Source organism: Neopsephotus bourkii, unplaced genomic scaffold (assembly GCF_033783945.1).
Source record: "Neopsephotus bourkii isolate Nb327-2 ecotype Australia unplaced genomic scaffold, CSIRO-AGI_Nbou_v1 NB_1749, whole genome shotgun sequence".
In the NCBI taxonomy this organism is placed as follows: domain Eukaryota; kingdom Metazoa; phylum Chordata; class Aves; order Psittaciformes; family Psittacidae; genus Neopsephotus; species Neopsephotus bourkii.
The window spans coordinates 6,074,787-6,101,572 of record NW_026902223.1 but is presented as its reverse complement, the minus strand read 5'-3'; the positions used below and the strand labels follow the sequence as shown (position 1 = coordinate 6,101,572).

General features: G+C 49.1%; 1 protein-coding gene and 1 long non-coding RNA gene across 6 annotated transcripts; one reads left to right on the top strand and one right to left on the bottom strand.

Annotated features, from left to right (window-relative positions):
• Window positions 1-7,933: 7,933 nt before the first annotated feature.
• LOC133225219 (uncharacterized) lies at window positions 7,934-25,551 on the bottom strand. 5 transcript variants are annotated; one of them, XR_009729066.1, is made up of 4 exons: window positions 23,550-24,468; window positions 20,182-22,627; window positions 9,150-9,298; window positions 7,945-8,008 (listed from the first exon to the last, which is right to left on the bottom strand). It is a non-coding gene; the product is annotated as an uncharacterized LOC133225219 (long non-coding RNA). The 5 variants fall into 5 exon arrangements; XR_009729065.1 differs by lacking the exons at window positions 7,945-8,008; window positions 9,150-9,298 and adding exons at window positions 10,485-11,229; window positions 24,887-25,551 and having other exon boundaries at window positions 23,550-23,925; XR_009729064.1 differs by lacking the exons at window positions 7,945-8,008; window positions 9,150-9,298 and adding an exon at window positions 10,485-11,229 and having other exon boundaries at window positions 23,550-23,679; window positions 23,772-24,468.
• Window positions 9,863-15,423, top strand: WFIKKN2 (WAP, follistatin/kazal, immunoglobulin, kunitz and netrin domain containing 2). The gene is made up of 2 exons (XM_061377407.1): window positions 9,863-10,498; window positions 12,639-15,423. The coding sequence occupies exons 1-2, from the start codon at window positions 10,298-10,300 to the stop codon at window positions 14,148-14,150; spliced, it is 1,713 nt and encodes a 570-aa protein (XP_061233391.1). The 5' UTR covers window positions 9,863-10,297; the 3' UTR covers window positions 14,151-15,423.
• Window positions 25,552-26,786: the final 1,235 nt, after the last annotated feature.

The following is a 26,786-nucleotide window of genomic DNA, read 5'->3' as shown; positions in this document are numbered from 1 at the left end:
GTGCCTAAGAAAGGGATTTCTTAGTAGGTGTGCGCATACACATGCACACAGATGCAGGATGGAGTGAGATTTGATGGGGGAGTGGGGCTGGAAAATGGCATTGCTATTTGGGGGCATGGTTATCTGCAGCCAAATCCCTACAGACATCAGGTGTGTGGCTGATTCCCATTTGTTAATTTAACATCGTTCCTATGTGGAGGGCAAATAACTGATTTCTGAACAAACAGGCTGGAGCACTGGAACCTGGGGGGGGTGGTACATCAGCTCAGGGACTCGTGGTTAAGAAGTCCAATAGATTTTGGTAACAACTGGAAATTGTTCAGTGGATTAGTGTCTAAAGCCAATCTGGCTTCAAACTTCAAGACTGAGCTGCAAACTTCTCCCCTTGAGGGTTGTTGCTGTTTGTGTTGCAGTTGTGGGGAGGGCCCCCAGGCCCCTGTGAGCCAAGAGATGTCTTAACCCAGGAACCTGAGCATACAAGGGGATGCCTTTGCTTTTCCTCCAGGCATTCCTCTCTGCCTGTGTCTGTGGTCCCTCACTTGACTCTTCCAAGCCATGAAACAAGCTCATCCTGGGGACATGGGGCAAATGCATGCAGCTGGCATAGGGCCATGTCTTATTTAGTGTTAGGAGCTAAAGGCTTCTGTGGATCTTGTCCCAGGAGCTGACGCCCCATGCAGGAGACCAGATCAAGGCGTCTGGGTTCTCCTGAGGATGTGTTTTGGCCATCAAGGAGAAAGCCAGAAATGCAAATCATAACTTAGCGGCTGTGCCCTGTGCACTCTTCATGGTCCTGAGACATGGGCAGTCAATTAGAAACTCCCCATTGACTTGGACGGGCTTTCAACCAGACGCTATACAATTCAACAGAGCAATTAGCAAAGCTGTAACTAAAGAGGTCTCCATGGAGATTGACAGCATCACCTCCCAGCTGGTACATTCTCTGCCTCCTATTCTAAATTTGTTCTCGCTGTCTTCCTGGCTCTGATCCACAAGGTTAGCTCAATCCTCCAACATTCGTGATACATCAAAGCAATGAAGAGTAGGACAAAGGCAGTGGGGGCAGAGAAAGAAAGAACCCTGTGCCTTAAGGAAAGCAACAGAAACTGTTCAGACATATATAGCCTGAGTTTCGAGAATGGGATTAGGCAGAGCAGCACCTCTGCCTGCCTGTCACTTGCAAATTCTTGCTAATACTTTAGGAGCTTATTGGAGGTCAGCACCAAACACCCAAACAGACTAATCTGTATTATAGACACATAATCAAAGTCACAAGGTTTTACATAATATATATTGGTGACACAAGAAGTGTTTGTTCAAATAATTTTGTCATCAAGATTAGGGGCCATGAAAGCCTCTACTGTGTGCTTAACCTGGTTTTCCATGGCCACTGGTACGCCAGATTCCTCAGGGAAACCAAGAAGGAGCTGAGAAAGTCCAAACCCAGTATATGTTCTGAAACAGCAATGGTATTAGTCTCAAAGCCATGGCAAAGTTAAAAAAAGAACTATGTGTGTGTGAGCTGGAAAGGGTCCTGCTTAAGCTGCAGCTTAAGACATGCAAACAAATGGCTGTAGGTAGTTTCCAGGCAGGTTTGGGGTTGCGGCAGATCACACCTCACACTCGCACATCACTTCTGTGGCAATGGCAAGAGACAAACTGATGTCACTTGTGAGCTTTATGGTCCCCTTCAGAGAGGTGGAGGCTGTGGCACAGAGGCAGTGAGTGGTCTAGGCTCACAGTGGTGGAGGCAGATATGGGTCCCATGTTGATCACAATTCCATATTGACAAATCTAATTGATTTTAAAAGGGAATTAGTTTATGGAAATGTGTGGAAATGTATTTAAAAGTCTGGTTTTCCACCCTGCACAGAGCTTTGTGACTGCGGAGCTGTAGAAACATTAAAGAAAAACGTGTAAACTTACAAAAGAAGAAACACCAAAGAAAAACGAATTCGAGGCCTTTTTCTCTGTGATGGGAATAGATGGTTTGAAGGGATAGTGTGAAGATTTTCCAAGCACATAGGTCAGCTTGTTCTCATGGCTGATGCACAGCAAAGGCAAAGGCGATGTGAGGGCTCCCCAGATCCTCCTGTCCCACCGCAGGAGCTCACCCCTGTACCTAAGTACCAAAGGTCACCCCTGTTCCCCTGTACCTTCACCAAAGGAGCTAATTAGGAATCCCATTGCCCTAGGCTTGCCCCAAGCCAATGAGGAGAGAGCCAGAGCGTTGCCAGCCCGACATCTGCAGAAGAGCAATCAGAACCTGGGAGGGCTGAAGCGGCCTCTGGGTTTTCCACCGTTCACATGCTGCTACCATGTGAACCCAGGGCTAAAATCACTGCAGCGGCTTTTACAGGGCTCCGGAAAGCTGCTTTGTGGGAGCAGAGCTGCGGAACTGGCCTTCAGGTCAAGAAAACTCAAGCGCTGGGGTGGGTTTCCAAGAGCGGTTGGCTGTAACCTCACCCCGCTCCGCTTTGAAGTCAGCAGAATATTTACCATCGACTTCAATGGGGGAGAAATGAGGCCATTACGGAGCGTTTGAAACGCTGCCTCTAACGATGCTCCCATCCCTTTGTACCTCCCTGCTCAAAGGAGCCTGCTGCGTCTGTCATTAAAACACAATCCTGGCAATTGGGTAGATAACGTGCAGGCCCTGGAGGCACGGGAAAACGATAACGATTACACCACATGAATCTCTGCCACGTTACCTGCAATGGCTCTGCTGGCCACCATCACCTCAGGCAACTGAGGACCAAGCTGCTGTGGATAACAAAGAGCAGCATCTCAGTGAACCCTGCTGTGGTGTAGGCTGCGGTGCTCTCTTCACACTGCAGACAATAAAAGATCAAAATGCAAACGTGTGTTGGATTAGCTGAAATCAGAATGAGATACAATGGAAAGAGCCACTAATGAACACAAACATCCCATTACAAGGTCAGGCAGGGATGGCTTGGTACCTGAAAGCTCAATGGAAGTAGATCATCACTGCTTTGCAGACATCACTTGTGCTTCCAGCCAGTGTTCAGATCAGCTGCTGAATGAATGGCAGGAGGGGAGCACCCTGTTAATGCCACGTATGCATTTAGTCTCCTTTGGGCATTTTGAGTGGGGTGTCAGTGGCCCAGAAGAGATTTACTCACCCGTTCTGATGGCCATCATCGAGGTTCCAGCAGTGCAGACCATATGATGTGTTCTATCTGGTACACAGGGCCAAGCTACCAGGTGGGGACTGCTCCTGGCAGAGGTCACACTGAGCATGGCTGAAGGATGCACTGAGGTTGGCAGCCGGGACCACTAGCAGCCAGCAAAGGCAAACGAAGGCAATAATTCCTCAGTTAAAAGGAGTTTTGTCCTAATTTAGGTTTAAATTCCATGAAGACAGAACTGACGCTAAAAGGATTTGATGGCATTTTGCAGAAATGGAAATAGCTCCATTTTGTGAACGTTAATTATTGTTTATAGCGAAGTTTTGGATACCAAACCCTCGGAGGAGCTCTGGCACTTCCAGGTTGTCCGGAGAAGCCAACAACCTTGGCTTGTTGCCTGATGGAAAGCCCAGTCACTGGGAGCTGGAGAGGCTCCCAGCCACAGCGTGGGCTTCAAACATCAGTGGATTCAGGGGTTTGCTGAAGCCTAACAATGAAGCACAAATCCAGGCAATGGAGCAGCAGTTTTTATCTCACCTGACAAACCCTCATCCACCAGTAGGTTCTTCAGCTTTCTGAAAGGAACAGCTCAGACTGACAGTGAGATGGAACCTTCATGCTGAAGTCACAGGGAGTTGAGGCTTACAGCACAAACCAGGAGGAACCGGGTTTTCAAGGAAGATGATGGGGTTGTGTTGAATTAAATTAGCACAGCAGGTTAAAATCTTACTGTTTAATAAGCTGAATCACATCACAAACAAAAGCAATGTGACATTTCTATATCGAACTAGCTTTCTGACAAGCAAATGGTGCCCATGGGGTGGGCAGCAGGGTCTGGGGGCTCCAGCCTTCTGCAGATGCTGCTGTGTGACACTCAGTGATTTCCTCCCTGCTTTAAGTTCCTAAGAGTAAATAAGGGAGGTTAAAGGAGGGTCATTTGCAGACTGAAGTCAGTCTGTGCAATGGGTCTAATAATATTCATTAGCCTCCTACATGTGGAACTAAATTAACTCACGTTCCCGGAGCAACATCACCGGCTCTGGTGAAAGATGTGCTGAGCACTCAGCCTGAGCACGTGCCAGGCCTGCACCTCGCTGCTATCCTCATTCAAACTGACCTGCAACCAAGAACCAAAGGTGAAAATCATAAACAGCAGCAGCAGATACACCAGTTCAACGAGGTTTTCATGCTATGGCTGCTGCAAGACATGGGGACATCTCCATTTGCACACCTTGGAATGGGTGCCAGGGTTCCAGAGTTTCCTGAAGTGCGGTTAGTTGAGCTAGCCACAAAACTCACTACTAGTTAGTAAAACCTGCAACAAAGTGAGGTGCTTGAGCCTCTCTGGTGCAGCCGTGTCTCAGTGCAGGATGGATCCTTCCCCGTATCATATGTCCCCATATATCTCCCCACATTCAGCAGGTGACAGTGCTCTTGTCCAGCCTGTACAACATGGAAGCAGATAACCGACATGAACAGTGCTGGCCCTGCAATGTGGCTGTGATTTCTGTCTCTCAGTGTTCCAGGTTGCAGCACAGATCTTAGATTCCCCTAACTCAAAGCTTGGATGGAACATGTCTCACTCCACATTGAGGGTGCCAGAGAACAGGGCTGGAAGGGACTTTGGGAAGTAACCCAGACCCTCCTGCTCTAAGGTGGGATGAACACACTCTCAACATTTGACCCTTGCAATCTCAATAGATACCAGCTCTATAACATCCCCGAATTATCTATGGGGATACCCAAAGAGAGACACAAAGAGAGGGACCAGTGGAAGACAAGCTTCTGAGCCCAGCTTTTCCCCATATCTCACTGCTAACTGGTTGAGTGTCTTCCTTTGTGCCCTCTTTGCCTCTCGCTGCGCTGTTTCAGTCTGAATAAACCTAGCAATAATGAACCATCATCAAACTGGCAATTGCTTCCTGCCCAGCTTACGTTAGCAGAGCAAGAGAAAGCAAATGATGAGCGGTCGTGTGCCTGCACTCAAAGATAAAACCCCTGAGCAGAAGCCATCTGCTGAGGCATAAAATAATAATCCTGGCGCTAGCCCTGTCTGAGCGCAGCACCATCAGCCCTCTCCGGAGCACAGCATCGCGCCTGCCTAATGCTGGGGTCTAGCAGGTGGCCCATAACCCTGTAATAAACTCCCTGACATTATTGATTCCCCCTCCCCGCCCCAAATTGAGCCCTTTTTGTCTAACTACATTAACTTCTGCTTACCGAGCATCTGCACGTAAGGCAGCAACCACTGAAAGAGCAGCTCATTGTGGTGAGCAATCACTGCTCTCAGTGTACCCCTGGCTCCCCGAGCCGGTCTGTGCACGCTGTTATCTGCTCAGATGGGTTATCTCAGAAGTTAAAACCAGTGTTTGTTGGCTATGAGTGCTTACAGGGAGCCAAGACAAAGATCTGCACTGTGGGGAAACTGAAATATGCTTCCACTGCTAATTATGCACATGAACAGCCCTGAAAACAGGATCCAGGCACACCATTACCATCGCATAGCTTCAGCCCAAATCTGCCCTACTCATATCTGTGTGCTTCCAACACAGGTGGCCAGCACAGCAGCCTTTGCCTTTGCTTTGATGTTCAGAGGTGCCAAAAATCCTCCTCCCTCAGCCAGCCTCATGGCCAGCATGAGATGTGAGCCCTTCTAAGGGATGTGGGGAGGCATCCAGGCATCCTGGGCTCCTGGCCATCCCCTGAGCAGGCTCTCCCAAGGTTTGTGCGAGTGGGGCATCACTTGAAGGGGAAGGTTTTGGCCTTTTGTACTCCAAAGTAAGCTGAATCTGAGGTCCTGAGGCATTAGCTGGATTTCTTTGTGGGTTTGGAAGCAATGTTCCTGCTTGAGGCAAGCAGTTGGCAGCTGTGCTTCAGAAGGGATCTGGCAGTGATGTTCCCTCTCAAATGTCTGGCTATCAGCTTTAAGTGCAATAAGCTTTACACACAGAGGGGAGCATCGTTACTTCCTAAATGAGACAGAATTAGGGGCTTTTTTTAAAGTACTTTTCTGTTCAGGCACCACGTTTGCATCTGTGCATGGACCAGGAGCCACATAAAGAGCATGAATGATGATGATGAGGCTAAAGAAGAGCATGTCCTTGGGGCTGCCTGTGGGAGCAGAGTCCCTGCAGCAAGGCAGGTTTGATGCCTGTTTGGGAGAAGGGGCAGGGAGTTAGTACCAGGTTCCCTGTACATCAGAGAATCCTATTTCCCTCCTTGAGCAGAAAAGATCACAGTGTTGTCAGCACCTGGTGCAGCAGAGAAGGGCAGGGACATCCTATAGGAGAGCTTGGAAGAGTAAGAAAAAGGGCAAAGAAATTGTGATGCACAAACCCCAGAAGCAGTTAAGCCAATTCTGGATCAACAGCCCTGACCAGGACCCTTGGGCATCCTAGCAGGCCTTTTCAGGAGTGTGGTGTAGTGTTAGATGGACATCTACGGAGCATAGGATGGCCAGAGATCCTGTATCCCCACTGCTGGGAGCAGATCTTGGTTGTTCCTTTGTGCCTTCAGGGCTCAGGTTTATCCATCTGGGATGAAGAGAAAGCTGATCCCAGCTCCCCATCCACCAGCCTTGATCAGAAAGGGGGATTTTGAGGGAGTAGTGGGGTTTATTCTAAGGTTTGAACTCATTTGAGAAGCTCTTTATCACATCAGTACCTGATATGAGGAAGACAAGATGAGCCATAAATCAGTGTTCGTAATAGTTCTGTTCATAGCAATGGAGAATGAGGATTATTTTATGTCTCATACTAAAGACAAAATGCATTGTGTTTTACAAACAAGAACAGAAAAGCTATGCCCAGGGAGCCTGGCAAAGCCCCCAGCTCACAGCTGGCACTGACTGGTGTTGTTCCGGAGTACCCAGTCAGATCCACGGCGTCAGTGGAGTTAAACTCATTTAAACCAGGTGAGAAAACAGCTCCCATCGGAGCCCAGGAGGTACCGAGTGCAATGCACAGAGCTTGGCTGTGCTGGGACAGCCGGGGGCAGCCCGGGGCGGGTGTCCCCTCCCGCTCAGGTTGGGTAACCGCGTGTTTGGGATGCGCTGGCAGGGACGGGGCTGTCGAGGGTTATTCAGAGCCCTCGCTGCCTCCTCTGACCCCGGGAGCTCCCTGCCCCTGCTCGCAGTGAGATTTATGGCGCTGTTTTCCTCTCTCCTGGCTGTGCTCAAGCAGCCGAGGGCCTGATCCTTCATGGGGCTGAGCACTCCCTGCTCCTGGAGCGACAGGAGCCAGAGGGGCGCAGTGTCTGTCCAGTTCCCATTGGATTAGGCCAGGATTTGATTCCCTAAGAGGCTTCCTATGCAAAAGTTCTGCTGGAAACACAATTTCTCAGTTAACAGGGGTTTCCTGTGCCTCATTCTAATAGCACAGTGACCCAACAAAACCATCATTGTCATTAATGATAATTGCTTTGCCCTTTTTCCCAAGCTCCTATGGAATGTCCTTGCCCCTCTCTGCTGTGCCAAGCACTAGCCCAGTGTTTACGGTGACAGCACATCAAATCCAGCCATTCAAATGGCCTTTCCTTGAACGACCCCACTGACCTGCAACAGGGACACAATTAAATCAGCTGAGTTGCGTGTCCCATGCCACTTCCCTTCCAGCTAACCTGTCACCTCCTGAGCTCCAGCATCCTGGCTGTCACGCACTGAACACTGTACCTGGGAGCTGAAAGCAGAAAGCAGCAGTGGGACTTACCTGTCCCTGGAGAATATCCCTGTGGATGGAGGAGGACACAGCAAAGCAGATGATGCAAACCAGTTTCTGATGCAAGCCAGTTTCTGACTCTATTTAGAGACTCACTCAGCTCCCCTGCAGCTGAAATGCGCCTCTGGGAAAGGGATCCTTAGTCTGGGAAGGGGGAAAACATAAGACAGTGTTATTTTGTACTCCCTGGAAGGGAGTCCCATGGAGTGTGTGTCCACACTGGTGCTTCTCTCACTTAACATGGCCAAAGCTTGCTTTCTGTCACGAGAAGATAGAGGCTACAAGAGCACCACGGACTCACCAGCTCCCTACCTCTGCCTCAGTGGGCAAGGAGCTAAAACAGCCCTAAAACACTCCATATGGGAGGGAGAAACACCATCCACAGCTACACGGTGGCAAAGCCATGGACCGAGGGCAAATTCACTGCTTGTACAGCAGCTGCTGGGGTCATCCCATCAGCCGGGATCCCCACCCTCTTTGAGACCCACATACAGCTGGTTTCAAAGCTGATCTGTAGTCAGTTTTACAACATAAAGTGTCTTTGTTTAGTCAACAGAACCCCTCGCACATGTGATTTTGTTGTTAATAGAGCCGTAAGAATTTTAAGCACCTCTTGGGAACGTGTCATTTTTTGGTCGGCTTTTTTAGGCATCACAGGGCGCTGCGCTCGCCTTTGTCAACAAGCGCCCTGTGATCAAACGTGTTGCTTTGTACGGGTGCCGTGCAGGTTCCCTGAGGTTCGGAGAGGGTAAATCAGCTGCAGCAGCGGCTGCCTGGTGCTTGGCTTCGCTCCTTATCAATAGCTCGCTTGGAAAACCTCTCCCTGCATGTCACAAGCAATTCAAACGCGGTGCCACGCAAATCAGAACCGCCACAGAACTCCTCTCCAAGCCTGGGGTGCCACAGTAATGCCACAGCCGAGGGCACGTTGGGTCCAGGCTCTTCTCCTTTCCTTTCCTAGGTGATCCTTGGGAAACTCCCAGTTGCTCTGCTCTGGGGAGGAGCAGGAGCCCCATGGCCCTGGGGTGTTGCCTGCACGTAGCCCAGTTCATTCTGGTTGTACTGGTTGGGAGCCGTCATCACTGAGGGGAGAATCAGGACCAGGCTCAGCTGTGAAACCCACCCTACTTTAATAAACACAACATAAAAGCTCTGCTGAAGGGGTTGCTTGTGTCCGGGTCTATTGGCTTTGCAGCACTGGGCATGGGGCACAAACTTGCCTCCTCACAGAGCACAGCGCTGCTGGTCTGGCCCTGCTGTACCCCCACGTGGGATGCAAACTCACCTGGCTCTTAGCACCACGCAGGATCCATCCAAGCCAGCCCAGAGCTCAGCCCCAAGGCTCTAATCCTGGAAGGTGCTGAGTGACTCTGGCTTCTGCCGCTCGTCCCTGGCTTTTGGCACGTGTTCAGCATGAGCAGGATCAGCCCCTTGCTGTAATAATCAGGGGCTGAGGAACTCAGCTTGACTGCATTTCCCCCCCGCCCCCCGATGCAAAAATGCTGTACATTCCTTTATGCAGGTTTCCATAGAGTTGAACTTGTACTATTTTTTTGTCGTTGCTGTTAAAGGGGTCAGCAATGCACTGTACAATGGGATCTGGCTGTCAGGAAATGTGGAGGAATTCAGGGACACTTTTAACATCTTGCTGGTGGGCTCGGAGGGCAGCATTAAACTCGGCATCCTGGAAACCTTCCCCACCAAAGAGAAGCAAAAAAGCCCGGAGGAGCCCCGGGAGAAGCAGTGAAGACGACAGCTTTGTCGCTCCTGAGTTTAAATCAGTTATTTCTTCCCCACTTCCTTCGTTAAAATATGATATTCGAGCTTTAATTGCTTCAATCCTATTACTTGCTCCTTTTAGCAAGTGATTGTGTCGCCCCTTGCCGTGGGGAAATCCCCTGCCCGCGGGTCCGTGTTATTTAGACAAGTACTCTTTCAGAAGTAAATGCCATTCTTAGCATAGGGAAGTACTTTAGGTCTAAAGGGGTTAAGAAGGCCTCCCTGCATTCAGAAACATGCAGGGGTCCCACCATGCCAGTTCCAGCCTTTTGAACTCTTTCCAGCTTTTTTTTCTTGCAACAAATCTGTCTGACTGCCACCAGGACATAGGAAGCGTGTGCCTGTCAAAGAAATCAAGTTTACTTTTTCTGACTTGTTAACAGAGGCAGGGTATAAATAGAGCTAACTCTGCTCAGACTATTAGCGTTTCTCTTAAAATAAGGGGGTAACTTCCTAGGACCTTTAATCCAATGAGGTCCGGACCACGCTGCACTATCAGCAGGGGCAGCGAAGGAGCTTGCTGAAGTTTTTACTGAAGTCAAGTGCATTTGGGTTCCTTGAAAATTTAAGGCTTACAAACAAAGCAAAGCAGCCCCAGGCAGACAAGAAGTACTTCCAGCTCAGTCCCTGCCATTGCCCTGGAGAAGTTCTGAGATGCTGGTGGTGCTGTTCACTCGGTGGATGTGGATCTTGCTGGGGAAGAGCAGTGTCCTCTTGCTTCTGGAGGTCTCTCTGAAAGGGAGAGCTCTACCTCCGATCCGGTATTCCCACGCTGGGATATGCCCCAATGACATGAACCCCAACCTGTGGGTAGATGCACAGAGCACTTGCAAGAGAGAGTGCGAAGCTGACCTGGTGAGTGATGCACGGTTCTACCTCGGTGGCGCGGGCGATGGGGTTTGGTGGTGGGCTGTTTGCACCCGATGGGAAGGGTTGTTCCCGCTGGGAAGGTGCTGGCACCATGCAGGACTCAATGCAGACAGTGCATGTATTTAATTGACCCGTGATCTGTATGAAATAGCAAAGGTTTGATGAGTTATCAGTTAGGTGGGGAGGTGTGTGGCTGCTGTCACTTACGCTGATGCGGGTACAGCGCTTGCTCTGTTTGAGCATTTTCCCTGCTTTCTTGTCAAAAGAAGGGTCCGAATTTGATACTCCAGAACTCAGCATGCCCTGGGGCCAATCCATGGTATTTTAGCAGTGTTGCCATGCTCTTTGTTGTTGGTGGCCATCATCAGTGCTTTATACTCCTGGGAGGAATCCTGAATGAAATGGTTTGATTTAACATGTAAATCATCAGCCTTTGCCGCACTTGAAACACAAAGCGTGCTTGGAGTGCAGAACAGGGGCACAGTTGAAATGACCAGGCAGATGTTCCCTGTGATGCTCCCAGCTCAAAATGTGCTTAGCTTACAACCCCCAGATTCATTTTTCAACCTGTCAGCACTGCCAGCTCAAGCTGGCATCTGAAAATACCTGCTCATCCTGCCGCTTACATCATGTCCAACAGCAAAGCTCCAGCAACATGTACCATGCTGAAAAAAGTCCTTGGGTTTATGCTCTGCAGCCAGGTTGGTTTTGCAATGCTAAAAGGAGTGGAGGAAAAAAAATGATAGAGAAAAATGCTGGCCATCGAGTAAACAAAGACATTTGCTCAGATGGATCCCATGTGTTGCGAATGAAGGTGCTCTTTTTACTTTCACCGTTCCCAAATAAGCCTCCTCTGTTCCAGCTACCAGGTGCAGCAATGGATATAAAAACACTTGCAGAACCCCAGCAGTAGGAGCAGGGGATGATGTTTTAATATTTGACTGGTCAAAAACCAAAAGCCAGAAGCCACTGGTTAAAAATACTTGCCTGCAGTGAGTGCTCTGTGAGCACCAAGGACTCTAAAGAGCCACGCTCCTCAACCTCAGCTGAAAACGTTACCCATTCTGGTTTCTGACTCTGCTTCTCAAACCCAGCAATGTGCAGCTGGAAATGGGGAAAGAGTTATGTTATTAGGTCATCTTTTTCCCAATAAGGAAAGGACACTGGACTCAGGGGAAGCTTTTGGTTTGGTAGCTTCAGAAACATTTTGTTCTCACTTATGGAGAAAGCTGCTGGGTTTCGGGGGGGTTCTAGGGGTTTAACACATGGTGGAAGTGTGCCCCGTTGGGTACATGGCACCAGTGTTCGTGGTCCCTTAATCCATGACAGCCCAGCAGCTGTGATCACACGTATCAAATACCTTTTCTGCACAGAAGATGAAAATTCTGCTAAAATTAACTGCAATTTAGAGCTGACTATAGCTGAGATGGGGTGTAATAAATCACTACAAGAGCGATGATGCATTTGAAAATAGGACTAAAATAGGACAGAGAAGCCATAATGAGCTGTTTTGGGTTTGTTTTCCTAAATACCATAGAAAAAAAGTATTTTTGGAGCAAGAATTTCCTTACTTTTGAGATATTCTATTATTTCCTCTACAATGTGAACAATTACAAATCCTTGGCAGTTTCACCTCCAAGAGTAGGCTGTTAGTCTCAGGGAATTCAAATAATACTTTACATACTTCTGTGGAAAATAAGAAGGATTACTGCCTACAGCCATATGATAAGACTTTCCATCCGCTTTTGTTTCTCAGGCCTTGTCCTCAGGCATTTGGGAGAGTGCAGAAGGGGGGTTGTTGGTTCAGTAGTTGAGCAGTCCATGTGACTCTAGGGAAGAATTATGATGAGGTTAGTGTTTAAGAAACAGAAATTCATTTTCCCCCTCAAAAGTCTTCTCCTGAAGCACTTGGGACACCCAGTGTGTTTAGAAACCACTCAGGAGGTGCTGGGGGGATGTTTCTATTCATTACTGGGGATATTGGGTTTCAGACCACAGATCCCTGTGGCAGACCAGGACCCTTGAGTCAACACCTTGGGAGTTTCTGGGCTCCCTGCTTGTTGGGTCTCTAAAAAGGACTTTGCTCTGCCCCCAGTAATGACTGGGCTGTGTTCTTTCCCCACAGGAGTGTGAGACCTTTGAGAAGTGCTGCCCCAATGTCTGTGGAACAAAGAGTTGCGTGGCAGCTCGGTACATGGACGTCAAGGGGAAAAAAGGGCCGGTGGGAATGCCCAAGGAGGCAACTTGTGACCGTTTCATGTGCATCCAGCAAGGCTCAGAGTGTGACATCTGGGATGGGCAACCCGTCTGCAAGTGCAAGGATAGGTGTGAGAAGGAGCCGAGCTTCACCTGTGCCTCTGACGGGCTCACCTACTACAACAAGTGCTACATGGATGCAGAAGCTTGCATCAAAGGCATTACACTGAACGTAGTCACCTGTAGGTACCATCTTACCTGGCCAAACACCAGCCCTATCCCACCAGAAACAACAGCTCGCCCTACTACTGCTTATTCCGAGACAACAGTCGTTGATATCTTGCCCCCTGCTCTGGTGAACAACCCCATCCATCAGTCTGTCTATGTGGGAGAGACCGTCAGCTTCCTCTGCGACGTCACAGGGAGACCCAAGCCAGAAATCACATGGGAGAAGCAGGTCGATGGGAAAGACAAAGTCATCATGAAACCAAATCACGTCAGAGGGAACGTTGTGGTCACCAACATCGCCCAGCTGGTCATCTACAACACCCAGCTCCAAGATGCTGGCATCTACACCTGCACAGCCCAGAACAGCGGTGGCCTTCTCAGGGCTGATTTCCCTTTGTCAGTCATCAAAGGGGAACCCACGTCCAAGGAAGCTTCCCAAAACAAAACACATTTTCCAACCGATGAGTGCCTGAAGCAACCGGACAGCGAAGATTGCGGGGAAGAGCAGACCAGGTGGTACTATGATGCAAAGAAAAACAACTGCTTTACTTTCATCTATGGGAACTGTAACAGCAACCTCAACCACTTTGAGACCTACGAGAACTGTATGTTAACGTGCATGAACGGCCCCATCAACATCTGCAACCTGCCAGCCCTCCAAGGGCACTGCAAAGCCTATGAGCCCCGATGGGCCTACAACAGCTTGACGAAACAGTGCCAGTCCTTCATCTATGGCGGGTGTGGAGGCAATGAGAACAACTTTGAGAGCAGGGAGGCCTGTGAAGAGATGTGCCCTTTCCCAAAGAACACGCACTGCAAAGCTTGCAAACCACGCCAGAAGCTGGTGACCAGCTTCTGCAAAAGTGATTTTGTTATCCTGGGCCGGATAACAGAGCTGACGGAAGACCAAGACTCGGGACATGCCCTGGTGACAGTGGAGGAGATTCTCAAAGATGAAAAAATGGGATTAAAATTCCTGGGCAAAGAACCCCTAGAAATCACCCTCTTGAACATGGACTGGAGCTGCCCATGTCCCAACATGACCACGGTGGATGGCCAGCTCATCATCATGGGAGATGTCCACAACGGCATGGCTGTCCTGCAGCCAGACAGCTTTGTGGGCACCTCCAGCATCCGGCGCGTGCGGAAGCTCCGCGAAGTCATCCATAAGAAAACCTGTGAGCTTTTGAAAGAGTTCCTGGGATTGCATTAACCTCCTTCACACGTGGCAGCCTCCCAGACCCATGTGTTACGTAGGGCTAACAAGCGCTAGGCTAGAGCACCAACTAAACAAGCTGCTTGAAGATCCACTGTAGGGATTATGCAGAACCTTTCTTTTAATCCATTAATGATGCTTAGCAACAATGTAGTATGGTCTTTGGCAAGCACGTAAAACAGCAGCAAAAGGCTATTAATCTCGCATTGAAATCAATTTGTCCATATAGAAGTACCATTTAACTAGATGACTCACTGCAGTAATTAGACAAGTTTTGTGTAGCTTCCATCAGAAATGACGGAATTCATAGCATTTGTTTAGCTAATTGGAACGCAGCTCAAGTAATAGCTAATGTCAACTTAATCAGGCTCATTTACAGTATGGAAATGCTATGGTAAGTCTTTACAAGTAAGTCACATGCTTGTCTCCTTATAGCAGCACTAGTATTTCAAGAGAAAAGCTTGTAAATTATTGTCTGTATTTACAACTGTGCACATTTAACCGATCCACGCAGTATGAATTTGCTTCTTGTAACTGAAATCTTCCCAGCTGTTTTCTTTGGAACGTACCTTGTTTTTAAATGGCAACTACTACCTATCTTGCAATCCCTACCGGATGAAAATCTCCCTTGATCCTATGCCCAGGACAACAGGTCCCTGTAGAAGCTCAAGGCACATTCTCACCCTGAAATGACTTTTCAGTCATCAGAGCAAGGTCAGCAAACACCCTCGTTGCATTGCACTTCCCTATTTTTGCTTTAATCAGTATATTCTCTATCACAAAAAGTCCAAGGCAGAAGGATGGCAGTGTGCTGCCAGTTGTCCTGCTTGTGAAAACCCTTTACACCTGAGCTCGTGCAGCAAGGTATTGCTTATTTTCATTAGAAATCCTTCTTTCGTAGGGGAAAGAGTAAAGCAAGAGGAGTCAGAACAGAATTCAAAGGGCAATATGCACTCTGCAGACTGTGTTACACAGACACAGAGCTGCTGAAACTGAGCTGCAGACACAGACACACAGAGGGGACACTCTTTAGAGGCATTCATCAGCGAGACCCTGTCAGAACACTCCTTCAAACCACAGCAAACATTCCCCTCCAGGCCACTGTATATATACACATATGTTTAAATACCCCAAGAACAGCAGCAGGGGCTGTGGGAGTGAGCGTGTGCATACACATAGGATCGATCACTTTAACGTTTGTGTGTCCCCAGCAGTGTAACATTTGCCTATGCAGAAATCCTTAAATAAAGAGAAGGCTGATCCTGGAAAATCCCTGCTGAGGACGGTCCCTGCAGGGAAGAGGGGCGAGCGTGGCATGGAGAGCCTTATCGTTGCTCTTTGTTCCGTGGGTGCAGCGAGTTACTACGGCGGTGCCCAGAGCTTTCTGCCTTGCACAAAAGGCCAGCTCAAGGCTGGACCAGTGTCAAGACACGTCTGGGTGAGAGGAAGGAAGGTGCAGTGAGTTTACCCCATGGTGCCATCTAACGGGCTTGCATCACGGGTTGGTGCCCAGTGCTGGGGATGCAAACATGTGTTGGGGCTTGGTATGATAAGGGAAAGAGATTAAATAGGCAGATGCTGGCCTTCAGCATGATGTGTGGGGCTCTAAGCCCCCTGAAGGCTGTGCATGGTGGGGATTTTGCTGTTCAAGGGAGAAAGCGAGGATAACAACATTGAATATGAGTCCAGCTCTGGTTCCTGTGAAGGCTTTCCATGCAGCATTGGCAGCTGACCCATGGACAAAGATGACAGCGTGATGGAGAAGTGGGTTCCTCTCCCAGTGGTCTGGCCTTGGGTTATGCCCAAAATGCTCTAAAACTCCAGTTATTTGTAGAACTTCAGAAGCTGGGTGGCAGGGAGAGGAGCCCAGATCAGATTTGCTGAGCAAGAAAACACCCACTTGGGTTTCAGTTCTACCTTTCCTATGGGAGAAAAACTCCAGTTGAAGACCCATACTGCTTGTGCACGTCCTTGTGAAGACCACTGGGAGATGCCCTCTGAAGCAGTTGGCACCTCACCCGGATCATCCCTGGCTGTGACAAGTGCCGCTGTTCCGATGGCTCCTCTGTCATTTTGCAAGCGAGCCGTAGGAAGTGGCATGTTCCTGCCATCCTTTTAACACAGCAGCATTGGAGAGTGGTTTAATAAAGAATGGCTTTATATGGCTCTTTTTTTTCCCCCCAAAAGCTAAGGGATTTTGCAAGTGTGGGAGGGTTGGAGGGACTCGGGAGACATGCACTCAGTTGTTCCAGAAGAGCTGGGATGTAAATGGAGCTGAGAAGAGAAAGCACACGATTCATTGCTCCTCCAGCTAGCACATTACAGTGCTTAAGCCTGGGGTGTAAAATGCCATCTTAGCTTTTACTCCTGGTTGGAACCCTTGGGAAGTAAGCATGCATGCTCACTGCACTCTTAAGCACGCATGGTCTGCTGCAGTTCTGGTGCGTGAGGACTTCATTGCATGGGGAACGTTTTGGGTCAGTTTTCCAATGTGGTGCAGTGGAGGAAGGACACTGACCAGGCCAGCCCAGCTCCCAGACACAGAACAGCCACACTTGCGTAGCTCCCGCCCAAGCCTGTGGGGTTCTGAGCCCTGTGCTGCCTCTAGGATGGCACTGCAGAAGTGCAATGGGCGTCCCCTTGCCTGCTTACTGGGCCATCCTGGGAGCACCACACCTCCCCATGGCACAGGACTAACCCTCTCCACCTTCTGACCTTGAAGAATGTAGCTCTCCACTCAAAGCTAGTATTTCAGTTCAGCCTCTTATTAAACCCTTAAGAAGCCTAAAATTCAAGTCTGACCAGTCAGCCCGCCTGAGGAAAATCTACACACAGGGCAAGCACTGGAGGATGTTGTTAAAGCCTTTGCAAGCCTAATAGGTACTTGCATGCAGCTCCTGATCAGAAAATCCCTTTTGTATTGCTCACGCACTCGGTTTTCCACCCTGCTCTCTGGGCACATCTCTCGAGGTTGTCAGAAAGCTGGGAGGCAATGCCAGTGTTTAAAGTTTGCATTAAATATGTGCAAGGCAGAGACACAGGAAAGCCTGATTGACTCCTCTCCTTGCACAGCACCATTGTGGGAAGGGGCAGGAGTGCCTGCGTGAGGCTCCAAGGAAGAGCTGGAGGAAGGATGCCAGCTCCATGTGGCCATGGCCAGTGGCCACTGTCAAAGCTCTCCTCTATGTGCAGACACTGGCCAGGGGAGCAGCAAGGGAGCAGACCCAAGACAGCTGGGTCCAAGACCTGCAGGAGCTCCCCAGGATGGATGCGATGGATACTTGTGGGAGGCAGATGGAGAGCGCAGCACAACGTGCCCACCTCCCAGTCTGCAGTGAAGATGTAACGTGCAACACATAAATCTGCAAACCCTGCAGCTAAATCTCAATGGAAACCAGCATATGGATCCAAAAGTGAGTCACAGGTTATTGTGCAAACTGCGCAGCCCAGCTCTATTAACAGGGGAGAAAAATAGCACTGAAAAAGTGATGGCTTGCCCAGGCTGTTAGAGCATGTCCAGGCTACATATAGAGCCTGATGCATTTGTACAGCTGGTGGTGCAGGGCATGAGGGCCCCCTGTGAGCACGCATGGAGAGATGGCTGCATGATTACTCAGAGATAGGATCCTGCATCACTGCAAAGCCCAGAGCAGCTGAGGTCAAAGGGAAGAGGGAATTCTCATTGCAGGGCCTTGAGGTGAGGTCAGGCAGAAGACTTTATAGGCATCCAGCTCCAGAGCTAGGAGCAAACAGAGGTGATGACGCTCTGGAATATGATTCAGGCAGCAAAGGTATTTAAGAGCTTAGTTCCCAGTTGTTTCAAAAGGAATTAGGGACCCCTGTCAGAATTACTACCTGGCCATGGGTCTTGGTTCCTGAAGGAGGTGGCGGATGAAGGTCATGAAGGAATGACTTCCTTCATAAGGACGGGTAATTCAGCTGGCACCAAATTAGCGCCTTGCACCACAAGACCCGCTTCCTCCACCCAGAGCACGCTGCACCCTGGACTGCTGTGATTCAGGCGGTGTGCACGTGCTGTGGCATTCCCCATGCAGGTAATTACCAGGAGGAGCCCGTGGCCAGGCTGGGTTTCTGCACAGAGCCAGGTTTCCAAAGGCAGGGCTGGGAAAACATCACCCTGAGCGAGAGCTTCGAGTTTAGAGCCCGTGTTTTTAGACCAAATATTTAGTGTTTTCCCCTTGGCCAGCACTTGTTACTGATTGACTACAAGTGACCTCCAACTGCCGTATTGATTTACAGAGGCTGTCAAAGGACAAATGAGCCCCATGGCCAGGACCTGAGAAACAGCCTGAACGGAGCTCGTGCAACTGAATAAGAGTCCTTCCAGCTCTTTAAATCTTGATAAAGGAAAGGAGAAGTCAGCTGGAGCTCCTGATCTACAACGCAAACACTGGTGCCATGTGAAGATAACGCTGCGGCACTGGTGGACATATCCATTAGCCAAAAAAACAGCGCAGCCTGTTTAATTCACAGCTATTTATGGCTGGGCACATGATGTGATATTCAGGCCTGAGTGTTTAAAAAGCAAATGGAAAGTCTTCCAAAGGCTGTTAGGGGGTTCAGAGTCAGGAAACTCTGTGATTTTGGTGTTTTCTGACCCATTCTCGTATGTCCCAGTGATGGGAAGAAATGCAGGAGGGAAGGAAGAGGCTGGAGAAAAGAGAAAGAGGAAAAGATTCCTTTAGAGGGAGGAGGGGGAGCATTGTTTCACCTTAACCTGGCATGACAACATGGTAGTTGGACTGGATCAACTGGCATGAGAAGGAGCTACCCATAAAGGGGTTTGTGCGTTCTCTTCCTCCTTCCCTCCATTCCTAACACACCCAAACCAAGGGGTAGTATTGTAACACATGTAAAGGACACGACTTCCTCTACTGCTTGAAATAAATAGAAACCCAACAGTAATAAATACCCAGGATGAGATTGCATTCACCCAAGGGTAAAAGTGCTCACATGAAAAATCGCTTAACCATTAACTGCAGTGGATAACCTTTGCTTCAGTCTGTGGCAGGACCAGAGGTGGAAAACATGGGGCTAATTTTAGAAAAGGGTTCCTAGGAGCTGGATATGAAAGCCTTGCACGTCTGGTAGAAGCTGTAATAGAGGATAAAAGTCACAGCTGAATGATAAATACGATGGAAAGCGCCTGTGGCCTTTAACAGAGGGAAATGATGCTCCCGAGCACTGAACTTTCTCTGAAGCAATGATGAGGACAGAGATGGTCCAGCTGATAGAGCTGACTTGGATGGAGGCCTCAGAGTAACTTCCTCACCCAAGGCTTTTGAAGACATCTAGCTGTCCTGCTGGGAGAGGCAAGGCAGCCCCTGGAGCCAGCAACTGGTTGAAACATCGGAAAGAAAGGGTGAGACCAAAAGGTCAGTTTCCACAATGGAGGGAAGTCATCGGCAGCATCCCAGGGGACCTGTGCAAGGCTCTGGGCTGCCTGATGCAGATGGTCTGGAAGAGGGATGGGTTACAAAGGTTGTTGTTGAGATCAAGTTATTTAGGGCTGCAAAACCACAAGCTGGTTGTAAGGAGCTCTAGAGGGGCATTGTAATACCAGGTGTCAGGATGATAAAACAGCAGATGAAATGCAATATTGATTCATATACGCATCAGGGGGGAAAGCAAATCCTAGCTGTGTGTTCCTATGATAGCTTCAAACAAACTGTTCCCATTTGGTCCACTCTCACATGGATCTGACCAGGCTGTCCAGCCCAGCCTGCCCCCAGCATGCAGGCAGCCCTCTGAGCAGGCCCTGCACATCACACCTCTCAGAACAGCACCAGCAGCTTGACAACTTGCAACACTCCCATTTACAAGCACAAAAGCCTACAGACATCCAGGAAACCCAGCAGCACCTGCACACCCTGCTCAGACCCGGTTGGCTACTACCTTGCTATACAAATGCTCCTTGCTATGAGAGATGTGCTCCTCAGATCGCTGGAAAAATCTCAGCCACATCCCAACCCCATAAAGCCAAATCTCATCAAAATAGGAGCCTTACCTCCACCTGTCTCCACAAGCACACACTGGTGCGGCAGGAAGGACAACGGTCACAGTCACAAATCCTTCCAAATCTGGAGCCTGGAGTCTTTTTAAAAGTTGCTTCCAGTTCCTGCATCTACGGTGCTTGGGAATCACAAAGCTCCATCCGGTAATGACTCCAAGGCTGGCCTTGGCCAAGTCACTCCATGCTTGGATGGAAAGCAAGGTACAAGCAGGATATTATACACAGCAGTGGGGCAGAGGAGATCCCACTGTCCTTAGCAGGACTCGCCATACAAATAGGTAGGGTCAGGTTCTCCATCCAACATGTAATTTAATTACATGAGCCACAACCAAGCACCGGCACCCAACATGCAATAACAGCACCATGGAGGACCCAGGGTCTTCCCCACACTCCCAAAGGGTGCAAAGAAAGAAAACCAAGCAAAACTCCCCCCTCAGCCCTGAAATGACGTCAGATAGCTGGGAACTGGGGCAGGAGCACCCAGCTACTCCCTGCGCCCGACACGAGGTGGCGTGTGGCATCACGGATTGGGGACCTCGCAGGCACCGCTCTGCGCATCCTGCTCCGGGGTTGCTTTGCCTTTTGAAGTGCAGCATCCCCCGGTTGGGGTTGGATTCGCCTCGCCCCAGTTAATCAAACTGCTTCTCACACACGTGGCTGAAGGAGTTGGATTTTCCAAGTGGAAAGCAGCTCGCTCGGAGCAGGATGGCTGGTTCTGTTCGACTGATTTAATCCTTGTTGGGTTAGTAATCTATCAGGAGAGATTTGGGGGTTTATCGGGGGGGGGGATGGACATAGCAGGGATTGTGATAAGGCAATCAAATCCATTTCCAGAGCTGCAGGAAAAAGGCACAATGTATAATTTATTTGAGGCTTTTTCCTCTCCCTGTTTGCAGATTGCACAGTTTCTAAATATATTGGTCCAGTTATTCAGAATTATTCATGAATCTCTTCAGTGAATAATACTTGACCTGCAGATCATCCCAAAAGTGAATATTGCAATCAGAGTCTCCCTTTCTGCTGTGATTTGTTGTAGCTAACAGATGTACAGTACTCAGGTAATTAACTCAGGACGAAACTCCAATTGTAGATTTGATTATATTATTTGCAATTCACAATTTTTACTGCGCTAGCTCACTCCAAAAGTCATCTCATCAAGAGACGGGCGAAAGGATCTTATCTCTGGCATAATGGAACTGCTGCTTTTATCAGCTGGTTTGGGGTTTTGGGGAAGGAGCAACCAGAGCATCAGTGCTGGAGGGGCTGGATGTGGGTACAGCAGGTTTGACCACAGTCAGCAGAGAAAAAACATAGATTAAAAGGGAAAAAGTTAATGGCTTTCTCAGATCTACTCATCTATCAGGTGTGATAAACAGGACTTACACCAAAATCCCCTTATCTGTCAGGTCTCTGATGGTGCTGAAGATACCATGGTGGGCATTTTTCTCCTCGACTGTCCAGCCCACATCTGTGCTTGGTTTTACTTAATGTGTTTGTATTATGGGGCTGCCTAGAAGGGGCCACACTTTGCAAACAGTGATGGAGTGCTGCAACTCACCTGTGTGGAGCATACAGTCCAAGCAGATGGGTGACGGGATGGAGCAAGTGGTCCCTCGGTGCCTCTGCCCAGTGGAACATCCTTGGTCTTGGCCATAGAGGCTGGAAGGGCTGAACCACCCTTCTGCAACCCCTACTTGTTGGCCTGTCAGTCCCAGCAATATCTAAGCGTGCTGGCAAACAGGAGCATTTAGGTACCATGAGTCACATCTCCCAGCATCACTTTGGAACCTTGTTATAGCTCTTAAATAAATAAATTCTTGGGTGTTGCGATCACCCTTTTCATTTGCCTTTGGATGGCAGAGCCTTTCAGCGATCCCTTTGCCACCACCAGCATTAAACTCTTTTTCTCACTTTTATTTGTGAATGGAAGTTTAAGGCCTCACTTAGCCACAGAATCTCCAAAGCAGGAGCTTTTTGGAGCTCTATCAATCCTGATGAGACCCACAGGAGGGTCAGGAGGAGCAGGGTTGACACCTAGGGACTTCCCATGAGCATTAAAAAGAGATGGGATGCTCTGATGCATTTCCCTTGGGTAGCAGCTCTTTGCTTGCTCGCTGAGGGTGTTCTGGGAGGGAAGTGGGGTTTTGGGGATGGTCTTTTTGGCTTGGCTTTTGTTTTGCCTGCAAAAGCCTCTGTGGCTCAGCAATGTGTGCCAGCCAGGAATCCTGCCCCACAGCCACCACCAGCCTCATAAGGACCATCACCCCTCATAAGGACCATCACCCAGCACCTCCATCATGGGCACCAGGAACAGATTCATCCCACAATGCCCTTCTAAATGTGTTACTTGCCAATTTCTCATGTTTAGCTATGGGAGTTTTTCAGCAGACAGAAATTGAAGGAGGATTTGCTGCTCCCACCCTGGCAGGAAGATTTACACCTGAGCAAATGATTTGTAACAAACACTGTGCAAGATAGATGGAGCTGCTTCTCTTGTTCACAAATTATTCACAGACCACGGGCTTGGAGAGGACGGAATTTTTCCCCTTGCTTTGTAAAATACACACACATGCATTTTTTTATCATTATTTATGGCCATTTTTACTGTAAAAACCACTCCTGAGAGCATCTTTTGCAGAAATACTGCAGCTCACAGGTTGTTCAGTTGGCAATCTGGAGACAGGACAGGTCTGGGGGCTGTGGGGTTTTTTCCTTCTTCATGTTTTTAGTAATTGCCTTGACCAGTGAGGCTTCCATCACGGGTTTGAGCCTCTGGCCATTACAAGGTCATAGAGTTTAAGTTCCTGCCCTCCCCTTTTCTTTTCTCACCAGGCTGCTCAAGTGAGCGTATCGCAGGAACAGCGCCTGGATTTTGCTGGGCGAGCACAGCTCCTTAAATCAAGCTCCAGGGCAAACGCTCATGCCCGAGCATCTGAGATTGCATTCTGCAAGCATTCCTGAGCCGGGTGGGAAAAGTGCTGCTTGTGGAAAGGATTCTGGCGAGAAGGGGGGTTTCTGGAGCCTCAGGGGTCATCAGAGGAGGAAGCGGTGGGAGATGGACACATAACTAGAAACAGGGACCCCAGGCGAGGTTAGACAGAGACTTGGGTGACGTGGGCTAGTGTGAAGCATCCCTGTCCATGGCAGGGGGTTGGAACTGGATGACCTTAAGGTCCTTTCCAACCCAAATCATTCTATGATCCTATGATTCAGACACCCTGAAGAACTCAGAAGGGTACTTCTGCGTAGGCCCTTGGGTTTGCTTCTGTTCCATATGTCCCATATAAGGGTCTAGTTTTTCTGGCTAGAGATTTCTTTTCCCTACTTCTTCATAGCTAGAATTAAAATGCACCTCCATGTACCTGGCAAAGCAGTGAATGGGGCAGGTCCCCAGTCCAGCTGTGCTATGGTCATATGTAATCTGGAGTTTTCCTTCTTGGCCAGCCAGGGAAGTGAAGCAGCTCCAAGCCTTGCTCTTTGCGTAGCTGCATCCTGAAGGAGTCATACAGCCCTATGAAATGGGCACTGCTGCAATCTGCCTTATAGCATATAGCAGGTCATTGCAAGAAAAGAAAGACAAATACCAGATTTGAAGATCCAGATGCTGCTAGGTGCTAACTAGGTCACTGTGCAAATCCCTTCTTCACGGCTCATGTGCTCCAGATGTGAGCTTGTGTGTCTACGCTACTCATCGATTTGTGCAAATCATGTAACATGTAAAACTCAGTGGCCTGTGAGCTGAGTAAATACACAATTAGTCTGTGAATCCATTATTGGTAGGAGCAGCTGGGCTGCTTAAATAAATGCATTTGCAAACTCCTCTAGGTCTGCTTCCAAAAACACCAGTGTGTTTATACAAGATGGGGTAGCCAGGCTCCTACACTCTCTGCTCACCAAACCTTCCCTGGCAGGGGTTCAGGTGCTTTCAGTTCTGCACAAAGAACATCTGAGCATGAATACATTTTTGCAAACAGAACTAAAACTCTTTTGATTTGCAAAGTACAAGCCAAGCACTGTCTGTGTTCACCCCCTGCTCACTGGGAGCATCAGTAATGGGTCAGGCTGAGGCAGAGCAAAATAGACACGGCATAAAAATACCCACCATGACCTGGTCCTGCAAATGCTGAGTAACTTTATGCTCTGGAGCAGAAGTGCCTTGAAACAAAAATAATACACTCATTCCTGCTGGAGCCGCACATAGACTGGGGTTAGCAAGGAGTGGAATAAAAAGCTACGTTTCCCGTTATTCTGCTGTTGCATCCTCAGCTGACAAACCCAGTCAATGGGTTTGCTTTGTGGGTGCTTGGGTGGGGGTTGCTCATTCACCTGGGGGAGCCCATTTCCAGCCAGCTCTCTCACTACCACAGAGCCTGCAACCCAGGCACCCTGGAGAGGAGGAGGAGGAAGAGGAGGAGATGAAGGGCTCACGTGGCTCCTCAGCTGCCTGCACAGCACCACGCTGGTGGTTTCAGCCCCGTTCCCACAGCACAGTCGCTGAGGGCAGGCTCTCAATGGCCACCTTTGTTGGCAGCCACAGGCAGGAGCGTGCTGGCTGCTGACGTGGCACCCGCCTGTGTCACCTTGCCCTGTCCCCTGCTCTGGGAGCACAGGGAGGCTGCACCAGGGGCAGAGCCCTGCCTTTGGCCACAAGCAGGGGCTCAGGGCACCTCCTTCTGAATCCTTAGGTTTGCTTTTAAACCTTAAAATGAAACGAAGCAGGGAGGAGATGGAGGCATTTCCCCTTCGAGACGTCCTTCCTCCTTCTTCATTTCCTTATTTCCCCCTGTCCAGTTTCCTCCTCTACCTGTTGAAACACATTTACCACAACACAATTAGGGAAAAGCTGCAATTTTAATGTGTGAAGCTGTTACAATTTTAAACCATTGCTTTAAAAGACACAACAGACAACAACCAAGACGCAGAGCACATGTCCCTGCTGGCACCCGCAGCACCCAGCACCACTGGCCGCCCCGCTGGCACGTCTCACAGACACACTTCCACCCCAGCAAAAGTCAATGTTTGCATTTGTCACCTATATTTTTAGTGCATCCTAGACCCAGCCGTGCCTCAGCACAGCCTCGTGGGCCAGCTGCCACGTTAGAAAGGCACCTCCCAGCAAATGTTAGTTCGTTTCTGGAAGGGACAAGGAAAGAAGGATCCCCGAGTGAATCCTGGCAGGAGCTGGCTGCAGGGTCCCCTTTTTACCAGTACTTCAGGTTCTTCCAGTTCATGAGGACTACGTGCACAGCAAAGGCATTTGCTCTGCAAGTGGCCTCCCAGAACCTGACCTCTGAAATGCAAACAGCACCTGCACCAGCAAAGCACCCAGCACAGACCCTTTGCCCTGGGCTGACTGCACCACACAGGGACCACCATTGACTTTTAGTGGACATTTTGGCTCTGCTTCTAAGAGGACTTCAAAGAGTTACAAGTAATAGAGACCCATTTCCAGTTTTCCTTCATTTTGTCTCGACTGGCTTATCCCAGACTGCTAGGAAACTATTGAGTGCTACCCATCTTTGCTGTGGGCACTGCACAGCTCCAGTCATCTCCAGCAAAAAGGATTCATGCCTCTTTCTACATGAAGTGACAGTCACTGCCATTCAGTCCCACTCAGCATCAGCTCCTTTAAAAACAACCCCTAAAGCAGTTGTCCCCAGTTTGAAGCACATCCTGATGAAGCAGAGGGTATTGAATGGATGGAAAGCAAATAATGCTTTCTCTTTCCCTGTGCTGTGGGACGGATCATGCATTTCACAGGAGAATAAGGCCAACCTTCATGGTGCCAAAGTCCATGGCTCACCTCCTTCCTGGCTCCGCAGGGGAAGGCTGACTGCTCCTCCACCTCTCTTCTGCTCCATCCCCACCTCAACGCCAGGGACAGCGATACCACACGGGGCTGTTCTAAGGATAAAAGTCAGTTGTTGACTGGGAGGTGTGTTAGGGCAGCTGTGGTATCACACCCCAGGGTCACCCAGGGCTCTCAAGCAAGGAGGAAACCCCACAGCTCCTCTGCAAGGCAAAGAAATGGCATTATACCTCATGCTGATGGGGAATGGAGGCCAGAGGAATCAGAAGCACTGCTGGAAGGCAGGAGTAGGCAAGCACCGTGAGCAGGCCACAGACTTTCATTCCCAGCTCTCCACTGCATGATTTAGTAAGTGATTATGAAAAGTAAACCAAGTAAAGAAATAACTGGCTAAAGGTTATAAAAGCCTGAGCTCCCTTTGTCTTTCAGCCTGCCCAGGTAAATGTCATTATGGGAAAGGCTGGAGATCAGATACAGCCCTCAAGTTCAGGAGTTCTAACTGGGAGTGAAAGAAAAGGCTCTGAATGAAGATAACTGCAGCAGTTACGTGACTAATCCTAACATCTACAGACATTTTCCCCCTCTGCCTGTAAGAGTTCTGTGATCCTAAACATCTGTAAGGAAAACAAGCCTACTGTGGCTAGCAGATGACTAACTGCTTGCAAATAACACAGGTAACTTTTTATATATGACAAAAGCCTGAACTATCCAAGATAATAGCGACTGAACTATCCAAGATGACAGTGCCCCACTGAGGTCACTCAAAGCCGGGCACTTGAACACAGTTGCT

Excerpts from the sequence above, each read along its gene's own strand:
- WFIKKN2 (XM_061377407.1), top strand. The coding sequence starts at position 10,298 with ATGCTGGTGGTGCTGTTCACTCGGTGGATGTGGATCTTGCTGGGGAAG. Across the intron at positions 10,499-12,638 it reads GAGAGTGCGAAGCTGACCTG|GAGTGTGAGACCTTTGAGAA; the intron begins GTGAGTGATGCA and ends CTTTCCCCACAG.